Source organism: Hemicordylus capensis, chromosome 5, assembly GCF_027244095.1.
Source record: "Hemicordylus capensis ecotype Gifberg chromosome 5, rHemCap1.1.pri, whole genome shotgun sequence".
In the NCBI taxonomy this organism is placed as follows: Eukaryota; Metazoa; Chordata; class Lepidosauria; order Squamata; family Cordylidae; genus Hemicordylus; species Hemicordylus capensis.
In genome coordinates, this window is record NC_069661.1 from 86,560,813 (window position 1) to 86,577,882 (window position 17,070).

At 45.0% G+C, this 17,070-nt stretch overlaps 1 protein-coding gene across 7 annotated transcripts in view; it reads right to left on the bottom strand.

Moving 5' to 3' along the window:
- Window positions 1–17,070, bottom strand: part of CENPU (centromere protein U) — a 40,797-nt gene that overhangs the window by 5,600 nt on the left and 18,127 nt on the right. For all 7 annotated transcript variants that reach the window (XM_053257893.1, XM_053257890.1, XM_053257891.1 and 4 more), the window contains exons 9-11: window positions 16,753–16,879; window positions 16,417–16,495; window positions 5,856–5,903 (exon numbers count right to left, since the gene is read on the bottom strand). In XM_053257893.1, coding sequence (XP_053113868.1) covers window positions 5,856–5,903; window positions 16,417–16,495; window positions 16,753–16,879 — 254 coding nt within the window. The remainder of the gene's footprint in view (window positions 1–5,855; window positions 5,904–16,416; window positions 16,496–16,752; window positions 16,880–17,070) is intronic.

A 17,070-nucleotide genomic window follows, 5' to 3' on the forward strand; every position in this document is an offset into this window, starting at 1 on the left:
ACCCTTATTCCTTCAAACAAACACAAAGAGGGGAAATTTTGAGGGGCTGCTTTCTCTATAAGGGAGAAGTCCCAGTGTATATGTCTGTGTTTGTTTTTTGCCACAGCTAGCATTTGCCAGGGCTAGCTTTGGAGGCTCTGTGGCATTTAGTCATTTCTCTCTGCCTAGAGCCCCTGGTGGCGCAGTGGTAAAACTGCCGCCCTGTAACCAGAAGGTTACAAGTTCGATCCTGACCAGGGGCTCAAGGTTGACTCAGCCTTCCATCCTTCCGAGGTCGGTAAAATGAGTACCCAGAATGTTGGGGGGCAATATGCTAAATCATTGTAAACCGCTTAGATTGCTTCCAGCTATAGAGCGGTATATAAATGTAAGTGCTATTGCTATTGCTAGAGAGGGACAGAGGGAGGGGTCAGGGCTGTAATGAGTCACACTTGGTGGGGGGGCCACGCTCACATCCCTGTTTCAGTTTGAAGCATACTCTGTATGTAAGAGGTGAAGGCCAGAGAACTTAGCAAACAGAACTTGGATAGCAAACATGGCATTGGAGTCTGGCATGAAGTTTAGCGGGGAAGAGTGTGTGTGAGCCTGCAATGAGTTCCCTTGATCACAGGGAGCCCAGTGGGAAAAGAAGGCAAGTACTACTCCCTCTTTCATATTCTTGGGAAAGGAAATAGCTGACCGATACAACTAAGACCTAACTGTCTAATAAACAATCTCCAAATACTCTAAACAGCCAACAAAACCAGTAATGAAGATAGAGACACAGAAGGGGAAGGGGCACTTCCTAGTGTATTGCACAGACTGTTGCATGTATGACTATTTGCTCCATGGGCAGAAGACATGGGTGTATGCTCATTGCAAGGAGCCCTTGGCTCTCAGGGAACAGGTTTGTTCCCTTGAGATCAAGGTGGCAGATCTGAAGAAGCTCAGAAAGTAAGAGAGGTACATGGACGAGACCTTAAGGGATGTGGTAGAGGCATCCCACTCCATATGAAGTATGTATTAAAAAGTCCAAACGGTATTCCAATGGGAGTCCTGAGTTGCACAGGAGTTAACTAGCTTCGGTGTCCCTAGTGTGGAGTGAGCTTTTCCACATGTTGCTAGTCCTCAAGTGATAAGGCACAGTGAAAGGAGGTACTTGTCTAATTTAATATCCTACGCCAAACATGTTTCGACCGTAGTGGTCTTCATCAGTGGCTTAAGTACTGGAGGAAAATCACACTCCTTGTGTTCCCATGTAATAATTTCACTAAACATTCAGCATTAAGGACTGCTTCAGACCAAATCTGTAGCTGTGTATCTCCACTCTCATTACTTATCTTCTTTCCTGGTATCAGGTGGGATTTTTTTCCAGTTGACCTGTATCCCCAGATCCCCGAGGAGATGCAAAACATAAAAGAAAATAACTCATTTTTTGTCCCTGGTGGCTAAGAACCAGTTGTCTAGGAAAGGAAAAATAGCAAAACCTCTTGTTCTTAGATATGTAATGACCTTGCTCATGTATTTTGTAAAGACACATGGGACAGGGGACAGTCTGAAAAAAAGTACATTGTACTGGTAGACAGCACTCCCCAGTTAATCTCAGGTATTTTCTGTGATTTCTTCTATGCCTATGTGGAAGTATGCATCTTTAAGGTCCAACGTTGCAAGCCATTCATCCTGAAGAAGTGGAAGTATCCTTTAGAACATAAGAACAGCCCTGGTGGATCAGGCCCAAGGCTCATCTAGTCCAGCATCCTGTTTCACACAGGGCATTCACTCTGGCCCGCTGCCATGGTCTCTCCCAGCAGTAATAGAGGATCAATACAGAAAGTTCCCATACTCAGAGCGATTATGCCCCTGCGGCTCAGAACAAATTGAAACCACTGAGCATGTCCTTCTGTACTGCCTGTTCTACAGAGACATTCATGCTGCCCTTATTTCTCCACTGCTGAACAAGCTTCCGGGTCGTACAAGTCACTTCTATATTCAATTGCTGCTATCTGACTCTAACCCCCCCTCCCCCAGATCATTGCTAAGTTCTGTGCAGCTGCAATTGGTATCCGGTGAAAGATGATAGCTGATGGGCTCCCCTAATCTCATTCCTGATAACACTCACCTCCATATTCTTCATATCATACAACTTGCATTATGGTAAGGCATAATATTTTATTAGATTAATGTAGCGTAACTGCACCACTTAGTGTATTTTAGTGTACCATTTAGTGTAACTATACCATTTTTAGTAATACTCCAATTTATGGTAACCATTATAGTTTTAACCAATCTTAATTTTAATTTTAGCTTTTTACCTCATATGTAATTACTTTCAGCTATATTTCTATTACTCTTTAAATTTTATCCTTTCTGTGCATTTTATTATGGAAAAGTATGTTTAGCAGTTGCAGTTTCTTAGTAATGTAGCTTGTTTCTTTTAAAATAGTAATTATTTTAAATCCTAGCCTTTTCACAATAGCTATCATCATAGCTATACAATCACCTCTATCAACATGTAACCTTTCTCTAGCATTACCTTCATTTAATGTGTAATTTTATGCTGGTCTCTGACCATAATAAAGGCTTATGTATATATGTTTCACACAGTGGCCCACCAGATGCCACTGGAAGCCTACAGGCAGGATGTTGAGGGCATGCCCTCTCTCCTGCTATTACTCTGCAACTGGTACTCAGAGGCATCCTGCCTTTGAAGCTGGAGGTGGCCTATAGCCCTCCGACTAGTAGCTGTTGATAGACCTCTCCTCCATGAAGTTATCCAAACTCCTCTTAAAGCCATCCAGGTTGTTGGTTGTCACCACATCCTGTGGCAGCGAATTGATTATGCATTGTGTGAAAAAGTACCTGCAATGGTGTACTCCCATTGGAATTAAATAGAGATAGCAAGGACAGGGACCACGCTGTTGTTCTAAGCCAACCTATAAATCTGCCAGTGCCACCTCAGTATCAATGTCAAACGTTACTGGTGAGCACCCCAGAGAGCAGGGCTCACAATGTCGAGGTTGTCCTCCCTTGGTGTCTATGGAGATTGATGAGGCATTGGTGCAGGTAAAAATGATCGTGAACGTCAAGGTTCTCCAGATATGGAGGCAGACAGCAAAAGATGTTTGGGTGTAGATAACGATGGTGAGGAAAGATGTTGAGTGGGCTCCGAGACCAACATGGTGCCTAAAGCCCTGTCAGGAGAGCGAGTTTCTACCAATGCTGAGGTCAAAATGGAAGCAAAGGAACGTTGAAGCTCTGTCAGGTATGGAGCAGCGACATTCAATCCAGAGGAGGAGTTGAGCTCTGATCCTAGTGCCTCTTCAAGGTGGGAGCATTATGGTGCTCATCTGAAGATTTATGCTTTTTCTTATGCTTATGTTTATGAGAGGACTCCTCCTTTGGTAGCTCAACAGGCTGCTTAAAAACATGCTTCAATGCCATAATTGAGGTTCTTGATGTTGAGGGTTTATACTGGGCAGGTGCAGCAGCCCTTGACGTCAATCTCTTGTTGATGAAGATCCTAGCATCAGAGGTCTCAACACCTCTTAAGCAGCATGATGTCCCTTTAGCTAAGCAGGGTCCACCCTGGTTGCTTATGAATGGGAGACTACATTTGTGAGCACTGTAAGATTGATGGAGCCACTCTGGGAAACTTCTAGGCCTCAAGTTCCCTCTCTGGGCATCTCCAAGATAGGGCTGAGAGAGAATTCTGCTTGCAACCTTGGAAAGCCACTGCCAGTCTGTGTGGACAATACTGAGCTAGATGGACCAATGGTCTGACTCAGTATATGGCAGCATCCTATGTTCTTCAAAGTTTGACGTGAAAAAGAAGTGCAAATCTTGCAAGCAGAATTATTGTGGTTCTCTCCCAAACATAAGAGAGAGTAACTGGCCCTATCCACCCCCAGCACAGTACCTCCAGTGACTGTTGCTGGTGTCTGTCTTATGTTTCTTTTTAGACTGTGAGCCCTTTGGGGACAGGGATCCATCTTATTTATTTGTTGTTTCTCTGTGTAAACCGCCCTGAGCCATTTTTGGAAGAGCAGTATAGAAATCGAATGAATGAATGAAAGGCAAAAGTCTTGGTGCTCTGTAGATGGAAGTTTCCTACTGAACTCAATAGAACATTTTCTGTTAATTCAACTTAATGGATTTAAATTGTATCTGCCATGTATGTATAAGTGGAAGAATGGGATTTACTGAAGGCAAGTCCAGTACACACAGCATTCGGGAGAGGTGAGCTGGTATTCCCTGAGCCAACACCTGTTGAAGGAGCATTTAGCTAATGCTCTGTAGCTTGGATTGCCAAAACCCATGAAGAAGAGGTGAGAATGCCTCCTCTATATAATATATCTTAAGGGAAAGTATGAAAAGGTCCTGGAGAGAATCTATCTATGTGGTAGCTAAGAGTCGATACCAACTTGACGGCACTTAGTCAATCAATCATATGAATAGGTGGAGGAGAGCATGTCTTTGTGCAATGTGTGGTAAGGAATGCATGCACATACAGTATATAGAAGGCAGTGTATTGTTAATGAAAAAGACCAATTTTTCAATTAACTAATTTTTCAACATTGAATAGGTTGATTGTCCAATATAAAAGATAGAACACTCTTTGTTGTAATGGGATAATGCTCATTTGGATTCATGGTATTTAGTGCTGGTTTTTAAAGTTGTTCACTGAAAACTTGTTTGCTTTCAGAGTGGATAGGAATAAGTGAAGTGCACTTTGTTTTCAAGTATTCTGATAAAGCATACCACCTTTGCTAATCTACATACTTGTACTTTTGAAATATAACATAGCAAATATTAGTCCTCTTAGGCACCCAAATGGCAGAATAGAAGGGATTATTCCCTACAGACACAAGATACATCAAGCTATGCAGGGAAATCCAGCATTTCCAAATCCAAGCTATGCAGGGAAATCCAGCTATGCAGGCAAATCCAGACTTCCCCACTGCTTAATTGTACAAACCAACTCTGCCAAGGTGTTGCATATGCACTTGCCTCTGGTGCTGGAGAATATGTCCAGCAACAGTAGGCACTAGCACTGACCACGGACATGATGGTTTATTGTGTTGGCTGAGCACAGTGAACCTACCGGTATCAACAATGTCACACTCTCTGTGTCCCCAAATTTCCTTCTTTCCTTCTTTATTCAATTTTTTTAATACTGCCCTTCCAAAATTGGCTCAGGGCAGTTTACAAATTAAACAAAGACAGTTAAAATCAATCAATTAAAAATATAAAATACCATAAAACAGTTAAACAATAAAACAGTTTAAAAACCCTAAAAAACAGGTACATTAAAAAACCCCTACAACAATCTAAAAACCCTGGAAGGCCAGGTCAAACAGATAAGGGCTCTCTTAAAAACCAATAACGAGTTCAAAGTATAGATTTTTGCAGGGAGCGCATTCCACAGTCCAGGAGTGGCTACAGAGAAGGCCCGTTCTTCCAGTCACATTATGTGTGGAGGCTGAGCTTTACCCCCTCTGAAGCAACCATGGGTGGCAGTTTGGGCTCTGAGACAGTATGCACTTTGGTATGCTGTATTGGAATCTAAGGGGCCTTGCTTCCACTCTGAAGCAACTGTAGGGGAGAGGAAATGGCTTCAAGGCAGTATGGATATGACTTCTTCCTAAGAGTGGTTGCTTGTGTGGGATAAAAGGGGATTGAGTCTTCCCTTCTCTAAAGTGATGGGAATCAGGATTTCCCCTGTGAATTTTGCTAGGTGGGCATACTTCTGAAGGATAGATATTGCAACTGAACACCAGCTTTAATTCACTGAAGTATTCTGTTTCAGTGTGTATGTATACAAGCCTCTGCACAGGAGCAGAGTCTATACAATTTTAAAAATCCACATTTTTTTTTACCTTTACGTTCTTCAATTTAGTATTTTTTAATTCCTCAGCATCTGCAACCTAAATAAAGAATCATACATAAACATTAGGTACGCAGCATAACACTCCTTTCATCAATTATTCTATTAATATACTTTTGATTGAGATTGGTGGTATCCTTCCAGTCATTAGGATGCCCAGGAAGGAATATCTAATCACAAGTAAGTATAAACAGGTTGCTCACCTGTAACTGATGATCTGGTAGAGACCCGTCGACATCCATAAGAATGGGTTCTGTGCCTGCGCAGAAAACCCACAGTAGCCATGCCTCAGCTTGATGAGGCGTCCAAGCCCCACCCCCACGCAGAGCATGCTATTTAAAGGTGGGCTGGGCACCATGTTCCTCAGTTCTTTGGAAACTGCCGTGGTGGACGATCATTCTGTAAGCAGGCGCAGAACCCATTCTTATGGCTGTCAACGGACCTTGATCCAAATTTTATTGTTCTTTGCTTTCCAGAGAAAGGGTTTTGCCTTTATAGATTCCATACAGGTGGCTGGTCTGGAAGTGGGTTGTAAAAGATAAGAAAGGCAACCCCGAAGGGGGGGCCCCCACAAGGCAGTTAACTACTTACGGGAGAGACTGCTACTACTGCTGGCCATTCCTTGTTGTACAGCCCAGTTTCTGCCTTCAGTTCTATTCTGCCCTCATTCTGGTCAACTGCAGTGCAAGTAGTGGTGTGCACGGACTGGTCCGGGGCCATAGAAAAGGCCTCCGGACCAGTCCAGAATTCCGGCAGAGCGGGGGAGTGTCTCTTTAAGGGGGGGGTGGTAGTATTCCCCCCCCCGCGCCACTCTTCCCACTCCGGCACTGGTGCTTCTAAAAACATTCTTGGGGCGGCAGAGTTCCTCCCTGCCGCCCCTGCCCCCGTCGTTGTCTCTGTAAGCCTTAAACTACGAAGAGCTGGTGGCGCGCATGCACCCTTCGTGGCACGCGCGCTCGTCTCTGCCGCGCGCCGCATATTTCATGCTGCGCACGCGCGCCACGAAGGGCACATGCGCGCTGCCAGCTCTTCGTAGTTTAAGGCTTACAGAGACAACGATGGGGGCAGGGGCGGCAGGGAGGAACTCTGCCGCCCCAAGAACGTTTTTAGAAGCACCAGCGCCGGAGGGGGAAGAGCAGCGGGGGGGGGAGTACTACTGCCTCCCCTAAAGAGACACTCCCCCCAGTGCCGGACCACGCTTCTGTGGTTCCGTGCACATCCCTAAGTGCAAGCAGAGCCCCTGCAGTCCTAGTAAGCCTAGAAATAGGTATGGTATCTGGTCCTAGAGTTCCATGTGAGTTCCCAATTGTTTCACCCAAGCTCTATTGCCTGAACCCAGGCAAGTAAATGGGATGTGTGTTGGCTGACTTGCAGTCACATTTTATATAATGTGTAGAAACTTACTTAGTTTTCATCAGAGATGTGGATTTTCGGGGTGGGAGGCACTGGACAATTCCTTTCATTTGTACAAGTGACTAAATATCCTGCAACTGTTTATTTCACATGATTATGTTGGTCAATTGCAGCATTTTATATCTGCTCTCTGGCTGAACTGAAGCAGATACATTGTAAATTAATGAAGGGTTTGTTTACTTGGTTGGCTGGTTCGTATTCTGTCTGTATACAGACAGTGGCTCTGGTAAAAATTTAAGGGTTTAGGTGACATCCTGATTTTGACCAATAGAAAAGCTCCACAGGAGAAAGTACTGGCCAATCAGTTTCAAAACCGACAACTGGTCTATGATTGGATAGCTCTAGCTGGAGGTTCTGAGGAGGAGAGGAGGTTGATTTTATGGGAGTTCAGTGCCTCAAGAGCAAGTCTGAGGGACTGAGGTGAATCTAAGAAGAACTGAGGGGAAAGGGCAACTCAAGGGATGAGAGTGTAAGGGCAGACATATTGGAGCAGATCTCTGTAGAAGGCTGAGGGGAGCAGGTCATATGGCTCCATTCAAGAAGCCTTCAGGAAGCTCTGCATGGAGGCCCAGTCCCTGGCCTAGTCTTCAGCAACTGGAAACTGCCATAGAATCTTCAGTGCTCAACAGTCAACTACCCCCTAAAAACCAACAGCTAAATGGAAGCAGGATTGAACAAGGTCACTTTATTCTTGGGCTTGAGTTACAGTGGCTCCAGGGAAGAAAGGGAATCTGGCTTGTGGGCTCAATAGAGAATAGAACTAAGACCTGTCAGTTAACCAATTCCTTCAGCCTCTTCAGTATATTATTTATTTCCCCCATTTCCCTTCATTTTTTAACAACCGACTCAAAAACTATGATGTTATTTTAAAAATATAACAAAAGTATTATTTCTCATCAGTGATTAAAACTATGTCTATCCCCACCTACTACTAGAGGGGATTTTATAGCAAGCATAATAAGAAATTGGTGGCAGGGGAGATCTATAGTGTGGACAGAAGTATCAGGACAGTTTTAAGACAAAGAAACCTTTTACAAAATAAAATTTGTAATATTCTGACCCCCGCCCTCAAAATTACTAAACAAATTTTCCTGATGCCCTAAATAGATAGATCTGATGTTATTTGACCTATTTTATGGCTAAACGCACACCACCTCCACCATACTAATTTTTCTCTAAATGTATCTCAAATGTTTTTCAAGTAGCTAAGCAGAAATTTTAGAAATGGAAAATTTCCACAGAAAAATAAAGTATGCACAACTCTCAGGGACAAATTTCTGGCAGCAAAAAGGGCTTTTGCAAGGAAAGAGGAGAAGCAAAAGTAACTTTCCCCTCCATATGCCCTGAAGAACAAGAATTTGCATAGCTAGGGTAGGGATGTGCCCAAATGGGCTTTGGCAGCCGCAGAGAGCCATTTCCTTTAAAAGTAAGCAGCCATTTCCGCGCCAATGTCGCGTGCAGCCTTTGGTAGAGCGAGCGTTGTTCCCAGAAAAATAGCAAGACAACAGGGCAACAGTGGAGAAGGTAAGGACCTGCTTACCTGTTTCTTAAGGGAACTGCTCCCAGCCCACTGAACTGGTTCACTGCAGGCGTCCAATCCAGTTTGGTGCTTCCCTAAGGAGGCGCCAAACCAGTTTGTGCACATACCTAGGCTAGAGTCCAGCCTCTATGCAAGTGCATAGCCCTTCTTCTGCCCTCACACTGATGCACAGCATGTGGGCCAGTGTTTATAAAGCTGCCTTTTACAGAGTCAGACTACAGGTCCATCTAGCTTAGTATAATCTACTCTGACCAGTGCTATTCCTCCAAAGCTTGAGGCACACATTCTTCCCAGCTGTGATGCCACACAGCCTGATTTCAGGGTAGCCCAGAGAGTACCCCTCTATCTACGTTACTTTGGAAGGCTATAGAGCCAAAGACTATAGGATAGTAGTTCCTATGTTTAACTTTTCACCTGCCTGGGTTTGGCAAGACCCACAGCTGGTCGCTCAGCAGAAGCAAAGCATGGGGCAATGTGCCCCAAAGTCAGAATAGGGAAGACTGAATGGGACACCCCCACCTCTCTTTTTCAAAGAGAAGGAAATAGCCAGCGAGCAGACTCCATTTCAAAAAGGCGAGTTAATCAGGACAGCAGCCCACCCTTCCACAGGAAATGACAGTGAAGCACACCTTGAGAAGCTCACAGATAACTGGTGCATTTCCCAACCCGTTCTAAATTAACAACTTTGCTGGCAAAAACTCAGGGAAATGAGTGCACCCAGACTGGAAGATGTGTAATTTATGCACTTGGGAGACATCCTTCCTTCCAATTGTCAGTCCAACAGCTCTACTCAACACGTCCAATACATTTACATAACTTTACCCTTGCCTTTGTTTGGCAAGATCCATTCAGTGAGTTTAGGTCAAAAGATCAATGAGCTTGTCTTACATAGAATACCTTCAGGATGGGTAACATGGCTTGGAAACTGCTTCAAGGCACGTTTCAAGATATATCTACCTCTAGACAAAGTACATGTTTTTGGAATCTGCTTGGATCAGTATCCTACAGAATCTCATATTCTTTTATTTATTTAATTAATTTATTTATTACATTTATATCCCGCCCTTCCTCCAAGGAGCCCAGAGCGGTGTACTACATACTTAGGTTTCTCCTCACAACAACCCTGTGAAGTAGGTTAGGCTGAGAGAGAAGTGACTGGCCCAGAGTCACCCAGCTAGTATCATGGCTGAATGGGGATTTGAACTCTGGTTTCCCCGGTCCTAGTCCAGCACTCTAACCACTATACCATGCTGGTGAGTGGTAGCCCTTTACTCCTTGCCTCTCTTCCCTGCAAGAAGAGGCCAACCACCATGCAATGAATGCACCAACTAAGGATAGGTAAACAAACCTCTTGTCCTTCTAAGCCTGCTCACTCTCTCTCTAGCTCTTTTCAGCCTCCTCATTTTCAAGAAAACCTTAAGCCAGACTAAGTACCTTAGCCAAGCCGATCAATCTCTAATTAGGACTTCAGCTAAATATTTGCCAGTAGTATTCTTGCCTAGAATATCAGTTAAGCTTTATTGTCTTGCCTAACTGAACTTTTGCATTTTGTACCTCCATTTTACCCTTTAATAAAACTTTTTAACTTCATCTATGTCTCATCTTTCCAAATTTGCTCAGATTTGATACTGAAACCAAACTGCTTCCTCTAGCCAAGCTAATTCCCCAATCTAAGCCAAAAACACATTTGGAGCATCTAGCCAGTGTCCTGGGGCAGTTCTGGTAACAGCTGTACTAAACCAAGGCCCTTTTACAAATGGCAAAAATGGAGCATTGGTTTCACTTACCGTGAAGTCTCCTCCTTGATGCTGGAGCTGAGGACATCTCTCATTGGGCTATCCTTTCCACGTGCTCCCAGGAAGGACTAACGAAAATTTGTTACTAGCCTTAAGAGCCCAGGACGGATAACTCCGCCCAGTTCTTTTAGGCCAAATGCGCAAATAGCATGTAACCAAATAACCACTCAAACTGTAATAGAACAACATATATAAGGAAAAAACAGTAGAGGATCACAAAGGCCTCTGAATAATAGAAAATGTGTTCTTGTACCTCTGGTTTCCCATGGAGTAGGTCAGGACACCGCTTGGGAGGGCTGAGATGTCCTCGGCTCTAGCATCAAGAAGGAGCCTTCACGGTAAGTGAAACCAATGCTCCATTCTCTGATGCCTGGAGCCGAGGACATCTCTCATTGGGACATACCAAAGCCCGGGCAGAGTGTCCATACCTATTCAGGGGGAAGAACCTGTTGAAGCACTCTGCGACCAAATGCAGCTTGGGAAGATGCATATAGATCAATCTTATAGTGCTTCGTAAATGTCGATGGAGCCTTCCAAGTCGCAGCCCTGCATATTTCATGCACTGGTACGTTGGTTGAGAAAACTGCAGATGTGGCCGCTGCTCTAGTCGAGTGAGCCAGAACGTGCTCTGGTGCTGGAAGGTGTTGAGATTTGTATGCCAGTGAAATGCAAGCACGTATCCACCTAGCAATATAGTCTGTGAAGAAACTTGGCTTCCCATGGAAGCTGGTAAGAAACTAACAAATAAAGCCTCCGTCTTCCTGAAGCTCTCCGTGTGCCTCAGGTATCTCTTTAAACATCTGTGAACATCTAGCTTATGCCATTCACGTTCCTTTGGATGAACTGGCCTAGGACAGAATGATGGCAGTATGACATCTTGTGAGTGATGGAAAGCTGACGACACCTCCGGCCTGATGAACGGGCTTGGAATGAGACGTATGGAGTCAGTCGAGAAAATGCATAAATTTTTGTGACGATAGAGCATGAAATTCCGATATTCTCCTCGCAGATGTAATAGCTATTAAGAACGTCATTTTGTACAATAAAATCCTTAAGGGAATGGTCCCTATTGGCTCGAACGGATTATTCTGAAGCGCCTTAAGAACAGTGTGTAGACTCCGTGAAGGAAAACGGTGAACCACCATAGGTGACAGCAAGGTTGCATCCTTCAGGAATCTTTTTAAATGAGGGTGGTTTACCACCTTGGATTTGGATAGACCAGCTATAACACCTGCCAGGGAAGCAGCTTGTCTTTTTAAGGTATTTGCCTTGAATCCCTTGACTAAGCCGTCTTGTAAAAACGCAAGGAGATCTTTAATGGATGCTGCACCCTGAGGTATGGAATGCCTTGCTGACCATCGAAGAAATGCTCTCCATGTGTATTGGTATATACGCTTGGTAGAATCCCTTGTGGATGATAGCATAGTGGTTAGAACACCTCCCGAATAGCCGAACTTACTTAGAATTCCCCGCTCAGTCTCCAGGTGGCTAGTTGAAACCAGCCTGGATCGTGATGTTCTATAGGACCTTGAAGCAAAAGATCTGCTGACACCGGGAGGAGCCATGGTTGCTGTATGGCCAAGTGATGTAACTCCGCAAACCATGGTCTCCTGGGCCAGTAAGGCGCTACAAGGATGACCTGAGCTCTGAGTAGGCGCACTCTGCGGAGAAAGCAGGCTAAGAGTGGAGTTGGTGGAAATGCATACAGCAGCTCCAGAGGCCATCTCGCTGCTAGGGCATCTACCCCCTCTGCGTGTGGGCACAGAAAGCGGGTGAAGAACCTGGTGAGTTGTGCGTTCAGTGTCTATGCAAACAGGTCGACCTTTGGGGTGCCAAAGCGTCGTGTGATCATCCGGAAAACCCTCCTGTTGAGTGCCCATTCTCTGTGCAGGAGTTGCTCCCGACTCAACCAGTCCGCTATCGAGTTGAGATCCCCCTGAACATGGTGGGCTATGATTGATGCCAGGTGAGCCTCCGCCCAGCCCATAATCAGGGATGCCTCTGACTGAAGAGAACGAGACCTGGTCCCACCCTGTCTTTTTATGTGGGCCTTCGCCGTCGTGTTGTCCGTTCTTATCAACATGTGGTTGTTGGTAATCAGGTCTTGGAATGCTATCAAGGTGAGGCGTATGGCCCGCAGCTCCAGCCAACTGATGCTGTGGATACTCTCGTCTAGTGACCAAAGGCCCTGGGCTGTCTTGTGGTGGCAATGGGCTCCCCAGCCGGTCTTGCTGGCATTGGTCGTAATTAGAATCCGGGATGGTTCAAGGAATTCCCTTCCTCTTTGAATGTTGGTATCCAACAGCCACCACCGAAGGGACGCTAGTACTTCTTGGGGGACAAGAATGGTCACATAGATCTTCTTCGAAATGGGCTCCCTGAATTTCAGGAGAAACCATTGTAATGGTCTCAGATGAAACCTGGCCCACGGTACTGAGTCCAACATGGCCACCATTAGCCAGAGAAGGCATGCCAACGACAGTAGTTTGGCCTGACAAGCCCACAGCACCTTTGTCACCTCCTCCCTTAGGATCTTGACATGCTCTTCTGGTAAGAACAGACTGTCTCTTCAGGTATCTATTAGCACACCCAGGTGTTGAATCCTGGAAGATGGCTGCAGGTGACTTTTTTTCCATGTTTATGAGGAACCCATGCTGTTCCAATGTGTGAAGGGTCAGCTGGAGGTCTCTTGCTGCCTACAGCTCGGAGGAGAACCTTAAAAACAGGTCGTCCAAGTAACAAAAAATGTGTACTCCTTGTAGCCTTAGGTGTGCAATCAAAGGTGCCAGCACCTTGGTAAATATTCTTTGGGCTGAGGATAGACCGAACGGTAGAACTTTGTACTGATAATATATCCTGCCATATTTGAAGTGCAGTAGATGATGACTTGCAAGGTCTATCGGGATGTGTAAGTAAGCTTCCTTTAGATCTACAGAAGCTAGTAAGTCCAGGTTTTGTAGTGCTTCTGTTATGGTGTGAAGGGACTCCATGTGAAACCTGCACTTCGGGATCCACCGGTTTAAGAACTTCAAGTCCAGTACGGCTCTGAGTGATCTGTCCTTCTTGGGGATGGTAAAAATTATTGAATTGATTCCCTGCTCTTGCTGTTGAACTGGAACCAGTTCTATAGCTCCTATAACCATTAGGTGATGAATGGCGTCCAGTAGGCCAACATGCTTGACAAGCCAACGTGACCTTGGAGTCAGCAAAAACCTGTTGGGCGGTAATGATGTTAATTCTATTTTGTAGCCCGTCGCAACTGTTGACAGCACCCACATAACTGTTGTTGTTTCCTGCCATTTCTGATAGAAGGCTGACAGTCGACCTCCCAGGCCCCCCGATGGGGAGTCATTGCTGCTTTTGAGTCTTAGGCTGATTGGCAAAGCCCTGTCTGCCCTGGTTGTAAGTCCTAGTGCCTTGCTGTCTGTTCCATGGAGATTGTTAGTATCTGGACTCTCTGTCCCTCCCTCAAAAGGAGGGTCTGAAAGACTGAAAGGGCTGGTACTGAAACTGAAAGGACCTCCTGGGGTGAGGACGTTCTTGTTTACGTGGGATGGATGGAAGAGGCATGGTCTTACGCTTGTCTTTAGACTCTACTAATATCTCTTTAAGAGCTTCCTCCCCAAACAGCTTAACTCCATCAAAGGGAACAGTGGCCAAATTGGATCTTGAGGTCACATCCACCGGCCAATGCTTTAACCACAAATTACGCCGTCCCACGACTGTAGCTGTAGAAGCCCTAGAAGAGAATCTTATGGCATCTAGGCTTGCATCTGAAACAAAGGCTTGCGCCTTTTGAATTTTTATGAGTTGGTGTCTTAAATTGAATACATCAGTACAGGGATCCTGAATAAGATCATCTAGCCAGACTACAGAGGCACGAGACAACATCGATGCCGCTGCCGAAGCCCTAATGGAAAGAGATGAGGATTCATTAGCCCTTTTAAAGGAAGCCTCCAGTTTCTTATCATTTTGATCTTTCAGGGCTGATTCCCCATCCCTGGGTAATAATGCCCTATTTAGTAGGGCAACCACTGGGGCATCTGCCAATGGCACTTTGAACATGTCCATAGCCTCTTGTTGAAAACAGTAATATTTATTGGCTACTGCCAAGGATTTACGATTGGACATAGGAAGTAGCCATTCTTCCCTAACCATATCAGCCCGGAGGTCTGGGAGAGGTAACAGTAGCTCCTTATTCTTAAGTTTGGGAAGCACGAGAAAGCCTTTAGTAGGTGGAGCAGAATCCGTAGTTACAGGTGTTTGAAGGTCTAAAGCATTAATGACCCTAGGCATGAGGGGACCAAGATCCTCCTGAGAAAATAACCGTTGGGAAAGTGTGGATGCAGGATTGTCTTGATCATCCAACCACTCTCCCTCTTCCTTGTCAAGTGGATCTACAGGAAGAGGATTTGGTACTGAAATAGGTGTTGGCACCACAGGATTTGGAATATTAATAGGCACTGCTCCTGCACCAGAAGGGGTAGGGGATACAGGAACATTACGATGTATAGGTTCACTTGGAGGGAGCGGAGGTAAGGGGTTACTAGGTGTAATATCAGGGGACTCCCCCCCAGACCCCTCCGATGAACACTCACCCCCTCCCAAAACAACCACGTCCTGTGGTTGATCTATGACAAGCCTGTATAGGTTAGTATGCCTTCTCTTGCGCCCTGCTTTTTGGGGGGCCTGAGAAGTAGACTCCTCAGAAGAGGATGTGGATATATGGTCCCTGGTCCTTTTCTTGGACTTCTTCCCCTTTTTAACAATCTCCTTCAAAGATACTACAAAAGTCTCTTTGATCCAATTTTGCCAATTAGTAGGCATGTCTTGAGGTAGATTAATGACCTGAGGTGATTGCACTGATTGAGACTCATTTAGAGGAGGTCTTTGGCTAGCCGCTACAAGGGGGGATCTCACCAATCCTGAAGATGTAGTCTCTAGCCTTCTGTGGCCCTTTTCAGCTCTGGAGCCAGCTCCCTGGTGGTCCGTGGAAGAAGTGCAGCTTGGAATAGCGGCAGTTCCCGAGATTCCCGCCGAAACCGTTGAGGCGCCATTTGCCGAGCCACTAGATGTCGCAGTGGCTATAGAGGCATGCCTTGACTCCCTGAGCCTCGGAATAGGCGGGAGCGAGACCGAGGTCTGGCCCACACTACGCAGCTCTGCATCTCCCCTTGCTGTTGCGGAACTTCTCATTGTGCGGGTAAGCAGGGATAAAGACAGTACAGCGTCCATATCTTCCGAACATGAGGGGCCCGATCCCGCGTCCCTCACATCGTTGCTTTCTCCCTGCGCGGCCGTTAATGGCGCAGCCATAGGCGGCGAGCCCGGCGTTCTAGTAGTGAATGGGAAGCCCAGTTTTCCCTCCCTTGGGGACTAGTATGCGTCTAATAGCCTGGCATCGCTCCATAGATGCAGGGGACGCAGTTAAAACAAATACAGACAAGAAGGTCGGGAAGTAAGGTGGGAAGGAAAAGGGTGATTTAAAAAAAAAAAAAGTTGGAGGAAAGACTTAGCTAAATTAACAACAGCGGAAGGTTTGAGGAAAGTCAGGTAATTTCGATAAAAGAAAGAGCAGAAAGAGCAATACAAACAATCTCTGCCTAGGAGCGCTGGAGGACTAAAAGAACTGGGTGAGGTTATCCGTCCTGGGCTCTTAAAGCTAGTAACAAATTTTCATTAGTCCTGCCTGGGAGCACGTGGAACGGATAACCCAATGAGAGATGTCCTCGGCTCCAGGCATCAGAGAACAACTCATTTTCAAATACTACCACTGTTCATTTTTTCTGATATGTTGTACTTACTGTATTAATGAGCTGATCTCTGAATCCAATATAAAAGCTATTAATAGCTTTCTTGCATATCTTCAACTCCACTCCTTGTCTGAAAATAGAAGTGAAAATACACACAACAGTATATTAAACAAAACTCTGTGCCTAAACAAAAAAGATGAATTCATTTGTATATTGATATGCAAATTCTGTCTTTCGAACTTTGTTGGTAGGTTCTGACTGATTTTTATCCACTAAATCTAGTTTCCTCCTTTTGAAGAATATATTTCAATGTTGAAAAGCTGACTTCAGGCAGCTATTATTTTGAGGTTATTGCTGCTAATCAGCTACATAAAGAAAGACACTTACTTGTATTTAGTTGTTATTTTCTCAAACTCGTCCAGAATAACATCTGATTCTGTGACATGGCTGGCAACTTTTTTCAGCCCTTTGTGGCCCCAAACCTTTACTGAATGTGGATCACCATCATCTGACTCTAAATAGAATAGTGACTACATTTTTGAAGCCGACTTTGGTATTTCAGATCTTTCCTCTTTCTTTTATTGATATTTTCAGGTCCCATCCCCAAAAGCAGATATGGCAATTGTCTTAAAATTATCCCAGTTATAAACAGGAAAGGTATTTATTTATACACACACACACACGCGCGCGCCAAAGTACAACATA